The sequence below is a fragment of the Gracilinanus agilis genome, chromosome 1 (assembly GCF_016433145.1).
Source record: "Gracilinanus agilis isolate LMUSP501 chromosome 1, AgileGrace, whole genome shotgun sequence".
In the NCBI taxonomy this organism is placed as follows: Eukaryota; Metazoa; Chordata; class Mammalia; order Didelphimorphia; family Didelphidae; genus Gracilinanus; species Gracilinanus agilis.
The window spans coordinates 269,828,139-269,841,844 of NC_058130.1; the positions used below are offsets into that span (position 1 = coordinate 269,828,139).

At 34.1% G+C, this 13,706-nt stretch overlaps 1 protein-coding gene across 1 annotated transcript in view; it reads right to left on the minus strand.

Moving 5' to 3' along the window:
- Positions 1-9,092: 9,092 nt before the first annotated feature.
- The window catches only part of COPS3 (COP9 signalosome subunit 3), a 46,057-nt gene continuing 41,443 nt past the window's right edge, over positions 9,093-13,706 (minus strand). Inside the window, exons 6-9 of the mRNA XM_044679893.1 lie at positions 13,135-13,221; positions 11,497-11,610; positions 10,121-10,201; positions 9,093-9,758 (exon numbers count right to left, since the gene is read on the minus strand). Of these exons, the coding sequence (XP_044535828.1) occupies positions 9,705-9,758; positions 10,121-10,201; positions 11,497-11,610; positions 13,135-13,221 (336 nt within the window). The 3' untranslated portion in view covers positions 9,093-9,704. The remainder of the gene's footprint in view (positions 9,759-10,120; positions 10,202-11,496; positions 11,611-13,134; positions 13,222-13,706) is intronic.

Consider the following 13,706-nt stretch of genomic DNA (forward strand, 5'->3'; position numbering starts at 1 on the left):
TTTGAGCATAGTTCCAAATTGCCATCCAGAATGGCTGGATCAGTTCACAACTCCACCAGCAATGCATTAATGTCCCAATTTTGCCACATCCCCTCCAACATTCATTACCCTCCCCTACTATCATTTTAGCCAGTCTACTAGGTGTGAGGTGATACCTCAGAGTTGTTTTGCATTTCTCTAATTATTAGAGATTTAGAACACTTTCTCATGTGTTTATTGATAGTTTTGATTTCTTTATCTGAAAATTGCCTATTCATGTCTCTTGCCTATTTATCAATTGGGGAATGGCTTGATTTTTTATACAATTGATTTAACTCCTTGTATATTTGAGTAATTTGACTCGTCAGAGGTTTTTGTTATAAAGATTTTTTCCCAATTTGTTGTTTCTGTGGTTATTTTTAATGGGGGATCTCTTACTATTTCTTCTTGCAGAGCTTTGTTGGTGATATAGAGAAACAATGATGATTAATGGGCCTTTGTTTTACACCTTGCTACTGTGAGGGGGGGGAAAAGGTTTTTTTTGTTGTTGTTGTTCAATATATTAAAAGATGGTTGCCAGAGGATTGAACTATTATCAATCCTCAATTAAGAATAATCTCAAGTCAAAATTGACTTTTATGTAAGTTTATTTACAATTAAGGAGAGAGAAATAAGGAAATAAGAATCTAACCCAGTAGGTAATTTACTACAATCCTCTAATTAATCCAAGTAGATCTAAATAACCCTCAGCTGAGAGTCAGAGGGCCAGAGGCCCAGAGGTAAATGAAGTAAAGCTTCATTCACAGAGTATATTAAGGAAGTTCCTTAAGAGAAGTTCAGGAAGATTCAGTCAGTCTTTAAACTCACCACCTCCATGGATCAGAAGAGCAAGATCTTCACTATCCACCCTCTTCACCAGAAGCCCCCAGCTGACTGAGGACCATCTCCTTTTAAAAGGGTCACTTATGTGTCACTTCCTGTGCCTCCCTCTTAATTTGCATGTCCAATCACAATAGACATTTCTCATAGTACTGCCTAGGGGGCAGTCAGTTGATTCTGATTTGTCACCCATCTAGCACATGTGGGTTACGGACCTCCCAGAATTAGAGGTGTCCTCACTTTTAGTGATTAAATCTAAAGATGGGAAGTGTAGACTTAATCTAATTGTCACACTACTTTGCTAAAATTGTTTCAACTAGTACTTTAGTTCAATCTATGATTTTCCAAGTATATTATATCACTTGCAAAAACGGAGTTTTATGACCTCGTTGTGCTTTTTGATTCCTTCAATTTTTTTCTTCTCTTATTGCTATTGTTAGTATTTTGAATACAACACTGAATAATATTGGTGATAATGGGCATCTTTGTTTCACTATAGATCTCATTGGGAAATCTTCTAGCTTATCACTGTTAGAAATAATGTTTGCTGATGGTCTGGGTAGGTGATTGTTTTGAGGAAAAATCCATTTAAACTCATGCTTTCAAGTGCTTTTATTTTTTTTTTTTTAAACCCTTAACTTCTGTGTATTGGCTCCTAGGTGGAAGAGTGGTAAGGGTGGGCAATGGGGGTCAAGTGACTTGCCCAGGGTCACATAGCTGGGAAGTGTCTGAGGCCAGATTTGAACCTAGGACCTCCCGTCTCTAAATACACTGAGCTGCCCTCTTTCAAGTGCTTTTAAATAGGAATGAGTTATACTTTGTCAAAGGATTTTTCTGCATCTATTGATATGATCACATGATTTTTGTTACTTTTATAATTGATATAATGAATTATATTTTCCTATACCAAACCACCCCTGCATTTCTGGCATAAATCTTACTTGGTCACAATGTACAATCTTTGTGTGTTATTTAGGATTTTTGTACACAGCAATGATCTTCTTAAAGTTCTTCCTTACCTTTGCTCATTCTATTTTCCAATTCATTCTAATGCCAGTTAACCTTTCTTATGCATATTTCTGGTCATGTTTCTTCCTATTTAGAATTTTTTTGTGCCTACTGCCTTCTGAGGAAAATTCATACTTCTGTTGGTCATTCAAGTTTTCCACCAGTTAAAGCACCTTACTTCTTGAGTCATCTTTCTTATTTCTACTTTTACATACTTTATACTCCACAGAATTCTACACCCCAAACATATATGCTTGTTGACATTACTCAGGTTAGGCTATCCTCTGTGTCCAGGATTATCTCTCCTTTTTGTCTGCTAAATTCTTCCCCATTGTTTAAATGCTAAATTAAAGACCATCTCTCCTATAGCCTTACCTTTCTCTCTTTTAGTGATCTTCCTTAGATTTCACATGCTTTGTTTTATAATAATGAGTGTTTATGTAGTGCTTTAAGGTTTGTAAAAGATTTTAGAAACAATCTTATTTTATCTCCATAGCAACCCTGAGAGGTAGATATTATTCCTATTTTACAGATAAGGAACCTGAGGCAGAGAATTGCTTGCATGTTGGCAATTCTAGACTTGACTGGGATTATATAGAGGCAGCATCTTAAGCCATATTTGAACTTGAGTATTTTGACTCCAGATTTGTAATATCCATCTAGCTGCTTCTCTAAAAAAATATGCCTGCAAATATGATATTTAATATTGTATATGCTAGTCATCTCTTTTGACATCTTATCCCTCTGCTTGCTCCTTTAAAGTTATTATTATTGTTCAGTCGTTTTTCAGTTGTATCCAACACTCCGTGACTGCATTTGGGGTCTTCTTGGCAAAGATACTAGTCGTTTACCATTTCCTTCTTCAGCTCATTTCTTTACACATGAGGAAACTGAGCCAAATAGGATTGTGTTACAGCTAGTATGAACCATTTACTTAAATTTTCTCCTCCATCTCCTCATTCAGATTTCTCCCTCTTTTTTTTTCAACTCATCTTTTTAGAACTTCTATTTTTCAGATGAGAGAAGCAGAGCTCAGAGAAATTAAGTGACTTGATTAAGGTCACATAGTTGGGGCAGCAAGGGGACTAAAACTCTGGTCTTAACTTCTGGCCCAATGTTCTGTCACTCCAAGCATGTTGTTATTTTGTTACTTAATATCTTTGGTTTAGAAGTTTAAATGTAAGAGTTTTGAAAGAAGAGACTTCTCATTTTTGCCTTTGTATTCCCAATGCTTGTTGAATTGAACTAATTTGAGAGAATATAGAAAAATTTTTAATGAGGCTTAGAGTTAGAGATTTCAATTATTCATGCTACTTTCCTATTTCTTTCCTTTCTGGTGTCAATTTTTGGTGATCAACAAATATATGTCACTTAAAATACTTTTTAGAAGAATCAAAATAAAAATTCTAAATGTCAGTGAGCAAGGGCTAAATCTAGTCAGCAACCTTTACTATTATGAGACCTTATTAAACACTTAGTGAACAGTGCTTTCAGTTTCTTGGTGATAAATATAAACCAATTTATAAGAAAGGGCAGCCTATTTGTATTTTCTTGTGTCTTTCCAATAGAGAGACTATGTCCTTCAGTAAAAGTCAACAAAAGTTGTATCATATTGGCTAATGAAAAAACATCACAGATAAGTCAAACCTAGAGTTTTTAGAGATCTAGTTCAGCTTCCTCATTTTAACAGATAACTTGAGGTGGGGAATAAGGGATGGGAATGACGTGCTCAAGGTCACACACTCAACAGAACACTGAAGAGCAAAAATCCAGGTCTTCTGAATCTCATGTACAGAAATTTTAAACAACAGATTTCTACTCTTATAAGCAAAACAAGCATATCTTAGAATACAAAAATATTTTCTACAATTTTCAGTTAGTACCAGTTCCTATGGAGATGTTTAACAATGGAAGAATCTAAAAATCTCAATCCTAAACCATAATGACTTCATCCAGGAAAATATTCCATCAAATTCTAGATGAATGAGAGCTTTGCTTACTATAACATCAATTTTAGACCTTCACTAACACACAACTGATTTCTATTTTGATAAGAGAATGCTAAGACCTTTTAAATTGCATTAGGGGTTTGCAAAAACATCAAATATATTAACAGCATTGGAAAAACTACCACCTTGCATTTATTTTATTACATTTTCCCTTCAGTGAGGAACCCAAAGTGTTTGGAAATGGACATTCAATAATTGCTAGCAAATTCCATAGAGTATATGAGTGGTCTTAAAAAATGATATTTCCTAGTAAGAGTATTTTTTAAAAAGAAGCAAACAAAGGTTGGCAATTATGTATCTTTTTGCATTTCATTTTTATTTTTCAATGTTACAATTAGACTTTTCTTTCTTTTTTATCTCAGGATTAACTACTCCTGTCTGTTTGCCCATGCAGGCCACCATTCTTTCTTAGGTTATACTATTTTCTAAGAACAAACTATGAGGGCATAGGTTGAGGTTTAGTCAGCGGTTGCCACTTCTAATAAAACCCAACAGTATGCATACTACAGATGGATTAAATTGACAAATTATACTTCTTGATATGGCATGTTAACTCTGTCATCAGTTATTTCTTCTAGGTCGCTTCTTTTTATTCATCTAGCTATTCTGCATGTATTCCCTAAAATACGCTTTAAAAAAACAATGGTATGATGACCATTTGATCAATGGTTAAATACAGGGATCTTTTTGTGTTACATGAAATTCCAAAGGTGCACAATAATGTGGACACTTTGCAGACAGTCTAAAAAGTTAAAAAAAACCAACTACACAGAATTAGTGCAAATTAACCTTTAAAGACAATCCAGCTGCAACATTCATAACACGAATTTAATAATCTTCACTAACACACACATTGAATTCTATTCTGAAATACTCTTAAATCTAAGAGCTTTTGAACTGTATTTGGGATTTGCGGAAACATTAAATGTAGAAACAGCATTGGAAAAACTACCACCTTGCATTTATTACATTTCTCCTTTCAGTGCTGAACCTAAAGTGTTTGGAAATGGACAGTACTACATTTAATAACTGCTGAGTCAGTTTGGACTGAGATCGCTTTATGCTTAACTATCCTTTCAAAGTATTTCATTGTTGTAAGAAAAAGTGGAGTTCAAATGAATGAAGACCCTTTTCTGAAGTCTTCATATTGAGACCAAGGGTTTTATGTATATCGATCTGTTGCCCAGATCACCATAAGAGAAAAGTGAAAAGCAGAGAAGAGTTAAACTCTATAAACTATTGGGAATATTAAAATGGATCCTTGGTTATTTATTTTCTCATTCAGACAATAATCCACAAGCACAAGTGCTTAGTGCTTATATTTTTAGGCCAAACCACTACGACCCTTGATTACACCTTCCAAATTTAAGAAGGGGAATATTTTGCTGTATGAAATAGTAACAACGTTTTGAGAAGTGCTTTTGTTTCACATTAATTTTCACAGAAGTATTCTGATCATCTTTATAAAATGTTCCTGATGAGTTTTGATAAAAATTTCCTGACAAGTTTTAATGGCTTTCTGTCATCCATGAAAGTGTCTCTTTCTGAGATTTTAAAAATAGACTGCCAGGTAATGGTTTAGGTCAGCTGCAGGATGGATATTAGAAACAAAAGCAATATGCAGTAGCTATCTTGTTTCACAAGGTAAAAGTAATTCTTGACCCAAGCTGTTTTGAATATCAAACAATCAACTATTCCTATTTAGGGGAGTTTCCACAAATACAATTCTGGAAATAGTAAACTGATAATTTTCTTCAAAAACAAACATACCCAATCAAAACAAAGAACAATTAATATATTTTTTTTGGTCCAGAGTTGTGATTTCATTGGCATCAAGACCTCTCTCTACCACTGGAGATTGGCAATTGCTTGGCAACATCTAGTCTTAAAAGAGCTATCTGTTGAGTGACTTGGCCAGGTAACTTTTAAAAGGAATCTTGAACTCAGGTCTTCTTGACTGTGAGGCCAGTTCTATACAATACGCACCAAGCTATTTTTCCAAGCATTTGTACCAAAGCAATTTCAGAAAGCTAATTTTTCAGTTACTTGGCTTTTGATTTTGGTTGGGGGCGGGGAAGAGTGGGGAGAGTCCCCAATGCAAATGACTCTGACCAAATGCCACTTAGCTTTTCATTGTAATTTTAAGTTATTTATAAGATTTGAGTTTATTGTCCCCTAAAGCTAGCTGCTAATGAAAAGAAAAAATTCTAATTTTAGCTATTAGTTAGAAATATGACATTGGTTGATTTTTTTAAAATCATCAATCCATCTATCCTCAATGCACTTGTCATATAGGTGCAAATACTCTCATCTGCAGAAATAGCTTTTCTTTTCTAGGCTTTTTAAAAAATAAATGCTCTTTTCAATTGTTCAGATTTATGTATACGTAGGAGTTTTTTTCTTATAATCTAATGTTCAAGCTGCAGGCATAATTCTTTGTTCATAGTAATACAATACCATTTTTGAGAGCTAAAGAAAATTCAGAATTACAATTTCATTATAGGATCTAACAGAAAAAGAAGGGAATCTGGACATGTCAGGGCAACTGATGAACATAAATGGTTTGGAGCACTGACCAAACCAAATATGTAAGCAGAGTTTTGAAATCTAAGGTTTATGGAATTTCTGCACTATAAAGTCCCCTGTTGAAGCAAATTATTTTTCTCTAAAACAGTAGTTCCCAACCTTGGGGCCTCTGATATATTAAGTTATAATAGGAGGTTTCTGATCTCTACAAAGTATACAACATGAATAATATTTATGGTGATTACTTTTTATATCCTTCACATGTCTAATTGGAATTTTTTTTAACTTGTGGGATGAAATATTTTTTCTTTTGCTATTGTGACTAATAAAATACAAATTCATTCAAAGGCCATGTGAATACACAGAAACTTTTTGCCACAATGCCTTTTCCTAAAAAGTCAACTATTATCATGTTGGGCATCTTTGAAAGTTTTAGCTGTAAAGAGGGTCCTTATACTTGAAAAATATACTTGAGAACTACTGCTGTATTACAAAGGCTACTTCGTAGTATCCTTCATAGGAATGCTCAATCCAAATAGTTTGGGAACAATTTGAATCAATGAAAAACCCAATTAATTTAAATGATCCCACCAATGTGGGAGAGAAAGTTGCCACTATTTTATTGCTCAAGTGATGACATTCTTTGGCTTAAAAATACCTTCCCATTGTCTTTCCTAGAATATTTGGTAAAAATGCTCTAAACAGTACCTTAAATGCCATAGCAGTATATATATGTTGTATTTTGGCTCACATAAAATACTACAGGTGTCATATATGCAAGAATTTTTACGAAAGTTTCCTACTGCTAAGCTTTAAACAAAGGTTACTGTGGCATGGTTGAAAGAGTGTTAGACTTAAAGAGTCAGGAGCCCTAGGTTCAAGTTACTCCATTTACTAGCTCTTTGATCAAGGGTAACACATGTATAATTTCTTTGATCTGACTTTTCTAAATGTACAATAGTAGAGTCAAAGCTTACACTCATATTTTTTATTATGGGGAAAGTGCTTTGCCAATCTTAAGAGTGCTATATAAATGTTCATGATTATTAGTGAAATATTATACCTAACACCTATTTTAGCCACCATTTTGGGAAGATTTGTTGGTTAAAAAACTGCACATGCTAATAGCTCAAACTTAGAATCTTAGACAGGCATCAATGTCCAATGGTCATTTCCTCCGCTGGATTTTTATAAACCCAAATAGATAATACATCATTAACTAATTCAGAAAATGGCAGGATGAAACAGGGAAAAGGCAACAAGGGTGAAATGGCATTTCTTTTTTATTGGATCCACTGTAGGAAAGAATGAATATTCTCCACAATAAGGAGAGTTATTCTACCAAAATTCTGACCTGTCTGCCACCATGAGTTATTTCTGCATCATGTCTCAGACAGCTTTTATTGTAGATCCTGGTAATTCAGAAACAGTTAATTTTGGATTAAAAAAAGACATCAAAGGTCACTGCTTCATACTGAAGAACAAAAATATATTTCAATAGCTTATTTTTCCCTCATCACTAAAAGAGGCCAAAGACCATACTAAGCCAAGGCATAAGTAGTTCTTATAGGCAGGAATGGAAACAATGCAAACTGTTGTGACACCTCTTTCACATCTGAGCAGGTAATTTTCTTTACTTTTGTTTCCAAAAATTGAATCTGGGATTATGAGAATACCAATCCATAGTGATAGAATTTTGGAGTTGGAAGGGATCTTAGAGATTTAATCCAACTTTCTCATTTTATAGATAAGGAAAAAGGAGCCTGGAGAATGAATGTGTTATCCAAATCCACACAACTGGTTAGGGACAGAGCCTGGAATAGAACCCAGATCTTCTGAAAACCAGACCAGTGCTCTATTATATTGCAAAGTTTCTCTAAATTGTACAGTGTTTCATTATTAATCGCTTCACTTTACTTATGCTTAGGGGTTCCAAGCATACAGAGAAAGTACTGTAGATTATGTCACTTCTCAATAACTGTCTTTCAACAACAGGACACCATTATTTCCATCACAAATAAGTCAGTAATTTAAGTCCATTTCAGAACTATAAATTAAGACACTTCAGCTATAGAAGCACAGGAGCACAACCTGGTTAAAAATAGTGAAACAAAAGCAGAGATGAGAAATACTAAAAAAAAAAAGGGCTATGTTGCTTTACAAAATACTTCATTTCATGTAAAGGCCTACATTTAGTCCATACTGTGAGTAACGACAATGAGGCTCATAGACTTTTAAATAATGAAAACCTGATTTACTAACACCCTACACTAAAAAAGGCACACGAAAGCATGTCAACACTTTAAAAAAGTAAACGTTAGAAAAACAAATATCTTGTAGTTTTGGATCAAACCAATCTTGATGTTTTTTTCATTTGAAACTTTTCATCTTAGCAAAATTCAAAGGTTAAAAAATTAGATAGGCCCTGTGATATTATAGGGTGAACTCAGTGTAACTGATAGTCAAATTAATCTCAGAACTCTGTGAATGAAATTGACTAAATAATCAAAATAAAATCATGCTAACTGCAGCTTAATTGAAAATGCTACTTAAATAAGAAGTAAGGGCAGAAAACAAATCAGGTGCATACCAAATGCAGAAACTAAAATGGCCAGAGGGAAAAAAAAAGCTATGTTCAAGACTATAAAAGGGTATTGCATGCACCATTATTTTGGAAAGTGCTTAAAAATGTTTGATAGCATCCCTTTAATTCTCAATTCTACACCAGTACACCAGCAGACTGTGTAAATATTTTGGTTCCTCAGGAAATTAAAAACTAATTTTGCCAACTCTAGTAGGCAATGTCCAACTCTACAAAGTCCATAAAGCCTTAAATAGCTTTTGCCTTTCAAGTAAAACTCACTCCCCCTCCTTTTTTTTTCTTTTCTTTCTTCTTTTTTTTTGTAAAACCAAACTATTATTGACTTTAAGGAGCCAAAAAAAGCTTTCAAATATTATCTAGTACTTTTATATCCCTGTTTCTCACAGAAGAAAATGTTTCCAGAAGGGGAAAAAAGTGCTATAGAACACAGCAACATTCAAGCCACTTAAAACAAAAGGTAGATTATTTAATGCATTAACGTTGTTAATCTGAAGATAAATAAATCCACAAGAGACTTTTAAAAGTTTGAGATCTTTTCCTTTCTTTGCAGAAATTTTTGAAAGCATATAGGACTGAAGATGTCAAAACAAAATTTAATTTCTTAATGTCCAGATAATGTCTCAGTCCTCCCTGCCATTCTCATATTTGCCAATGGCCAAAGTGGTGGTTCTTTCAGTTTAGAAGTACAGAAAATGTTGCTTTCAAGAATAACTGGATGGCTTGCTTCCTGAATCATCTTCTTGTGAGCCCATACTCTGCAGGAGGGGAAAAGGGAGATTATTTTTTACTCTTTCCATTTATTTATTTCTCATCTATTCAAAGTTATAATAATCTTTCTTATACATTAATCTTATTTCTTGTACAAAGAATTCATTTCAAAGAATCAGTCCTCAATCTTTCTTAAATAAAATTGTCTAACGGTCATGATATCAAGAACTGAAAGCTCTACTAACCAAGCTACAAGAATGTTTCTTCCTCCTGATCCGTAATTGAATGTTTTGGTACTTAGCTATTACAACAATCTGAAATCCTAATTCTATTTCAGAAGCAGTCATTTAGATCCCTTTCTCTTCCAACCTTCCTTTCTCCACTTTAAATAAAGAGAAAAAGTAATCACCTTTTGCACAAACTGAGGATTCACTGTGATTTCTTGATCCATGGCTTTGAGCCGCTCATCAAGCTCTATACATTTCAGCATCTAAGATATATGAATTTAGGCTTAATATTATGAAAGGGAAATTGGCATACTTAAATTACATTTTGTTCAGAGACATAAAGACATTAAAATACATTAACCAAAACTATATGGCAATTAGGATTCCAAGTCTTGAAGCGAATCCTTTTCCTCATATTCATACACATAATAGTATGTGTACTTCAATTCTCCCACCATCATCACCACCTATACACCTAATATGCATGCAAAAGTATACAATGATTTTAAATTCATTATGAAACTTTGCTAGGCTTATGCTTAATTACCATTTAAGGTTAGCTTCCTTAGCACTTCTAGGATTTATGTTTTTAGTGCAATTCAAAGACTTATATCAGTAATGTATTTAATTATTAAAAATTAATGAATGAAGAATCAATTTATATAAGAAGCTACTTCTGTTCCTCACTCTCCCAAACTATAAATAGTCCTTAATTGATGACAATCAATACATATGAAAGGACATAGGGAAGTTGCTATAAAGTTAACAGCCCATTTTCCAATTCAAAATACATAAGGTACTAATAACTAATTTAATCTACTTTATCCTGTGCAGATTCAGTATTCTAACAAGTTGTCTACCTGCTACTTAGATCTCCCAGTCTTACGAAAGATTTTTTAAAAAGATGATTTTATTTGACCAATTACATGCAATAACAATTTTCCATGTAAGTTTTCTGAAGTTTTAAGATCCAAATTGTTTCCCTCCTTCCCTTTCCTTCCCCCCTCCTGGAGCTTATAAGCAATTTGATCTGGGTTATACATGTACTATCGTGCAAAACACATTTCCATATTGTTCATTCTTTTTAAGAGAATATTTGTGTAAAACCAAAACTCTTGGGGGACATATTGATGACAATGTTACCAATCAACCCTAGTCCTTAACAATGCCATTTCCATAGGAGGTGGGGAGGGAAATGGTAAGGACAAGAGTTTAAGTATTCCTAAAATTCTGAGTTGGAATGTAAAATGCATTTTTGCCATTGAAACACTATAAAAGATGTTTACTTATACTTGAAAATAGTGCTAGGCACAATATAAAATTAGTAAGCTGGCTTGGGAACCTAATCACCATTTTCTAATCCTTACATCTATGAGAAAATGTATGCTGAACTACATATTCATAAACAAATTTTTGGAACACAAGCTATTAGTAATCTGGGGAACGCCTATATTTGGTTCTAAGAATGAGTTCTTAAGCCATAGAAATAGTAAGGTTTTCATATACTAACTTTGAAAATCTTAATAACTAAACCAAAATATTTCATATTAATATTTACCTCCTGATCAATGTTATGAAGCATTGCTGGATTGTTATATTTCTCAGGATTATCATGGAAACTGACCATACCATCTTTTTGATTAATACTTGCAAAAATTTCACCATCTTCTATCTAAAGATAAGAGGAATCAAAGAGAACAGACTTTTATTAAGCACACAACACCAGCCAACAAGGGAAAAAATCAGTGACTTTTCAATTACAAATCTGCCTATAACAACCAGATAGTTAATTTTGATAGAGGTTTTGGAGGAAGAAAATCTTAAAATACCTTTGCTATCTGTATTGCAGGGGTTAAATGTTCTCCTTTGTTGTTGTTGTTGTTTTTTTTTTTAATAACCCTTACCTTCTGTCTTGGAGTCAATACTGAGTATTGGCTCCAAGGCAGAAGAGTGGTAAGGGTAGGTAATGGGGGTCAAGTGACTTGCCCAGGGTCATACAGCTGGGAAGTGTCTGAGGCCAGATTTGAACCTAGGACCTCCTGTCTCTAGGCCTGGCTCTCAATCCACTGAGCTACCCAGCTGCCCCCTAAATGTTCTCCTTTGAAAGGGAAAAGTGGCAAATTTCAGTAACTAAAAATTCCATTAGTGACTGTGATGGACAGAGGGAGAATTATATGGGAATATGCTAATATTTCAATGTGTACACAGAAACACACCACAGTACAACTTTAGTGGAATAAAATATATAGGAATAGGTATACATACACACAAAGCTAGAAAAGCTTCACCTTTGAGTTTAGTGACAGATTCCATGTTTTGTGCAAAGACTTAATTTGGAGAACTTCATCTCCAGAAAGCTGTCAACTAGATTATGATTTGTATAATTAGATTTTTTTCTCTCCAGGACTCTAAATCCCAGCTTCCCATGTTCCTTCTCATATCACGTGCTAATGTAGGGAGGATATAAGTTTTGTGTAGCTCCACGCCCCACCCCACCTTCCTGTTATCACAACTGTGGAAGCTGGCTTTGGACCAGGCAGGAGAACTTACTCCCATGGTCTTATTTTGTTAGATAACTATGTTTTTATATTTCTGTTTCCTTTTTATTCCTTCTACTTATTCCTGGGTTCCTTCAGATCACACCTCAAGTCCAACCTTTCACAAGCCTTTCTTGATCCACTTAAAAAACAAACAAACAAAAAAAACCACTTCTCTTCTGTCTTAGAATGGACACTAAATATCAGTTCCAAGGCTGATGCAATTGGTTAGGTGACTTGCCCAGGGTCACACAGCTACGAACTCAGCACTTCCAGTCTCCAGACCTGGTGCTCATTCCACTGAGCCAAATAGCTACCCCTTGACACACTCTTAATACTATCTCTCTGTTGATTTTTTTCTGATTTATCAGTATATATGTTGTTTGTACAGAGTTGTTTGCTTAATTTCAAAAGACTGTGAGTTCTTTGAGAACTGGGACTATCTTTAGCTCTTCTTTGATTCTCCAGTGATTACCACCATGACTGGCCCATTAGTACGTCATAAATGCTAGCTGACAGACTGACACTGATGTAATCTTCTGAAATACTAAAGTTCACACATAAAACATGAATTTTTGCCCGCTATTTAAGCACTATGAATATTTTAAAGGAGTAGTCAAATTTCACCTATATAATCTCTCAAGAAAGGCTCTGCTTACCATGTGAAGGACATATTTTTCAGCCTCCTGAGGTCCTGACAACTGTACACGACTTGCCATGTCTTGTAATGACAATGTTAAAAATGTCTGAAATTGAAAAGCAGAGTTCAGACATAATTAGAAACAAGAATTATGAGGGATGTATTTACCAGATAAACAATGCCATTTAACTCAATTAAAGAATTATTCTACTTCCTACTAATATACTAAAGTAGTTTAAAATAATTTATGCATAGTGGAATTTGAAGTGGAAAAATTTATACTGTCTAGTGAACAAAGTCATTATGGGAGAATGGAAATTTCAAATAAAAAAAAAACAACCAATACATCATTCATTTTTGGTGGCATACAAGAAACCAACACCCCCATTTTCTTTCCCTTGAAATTATAACAAATTATCTGCTTCTTATGTTCAACTTTGATAAAATGGATGTTGGAAAACACCTTTACCACTTTTGTACTTCTAGTCTAATTTAGTCAATGATCTTCCTATTTTCCTTCCTTTTCCTTCCTTCCTTCCTTCCTTCCTTCCTTCCTTCCTTCCTTCCTTCCTTCCTTCCTTCCTTCCTTCC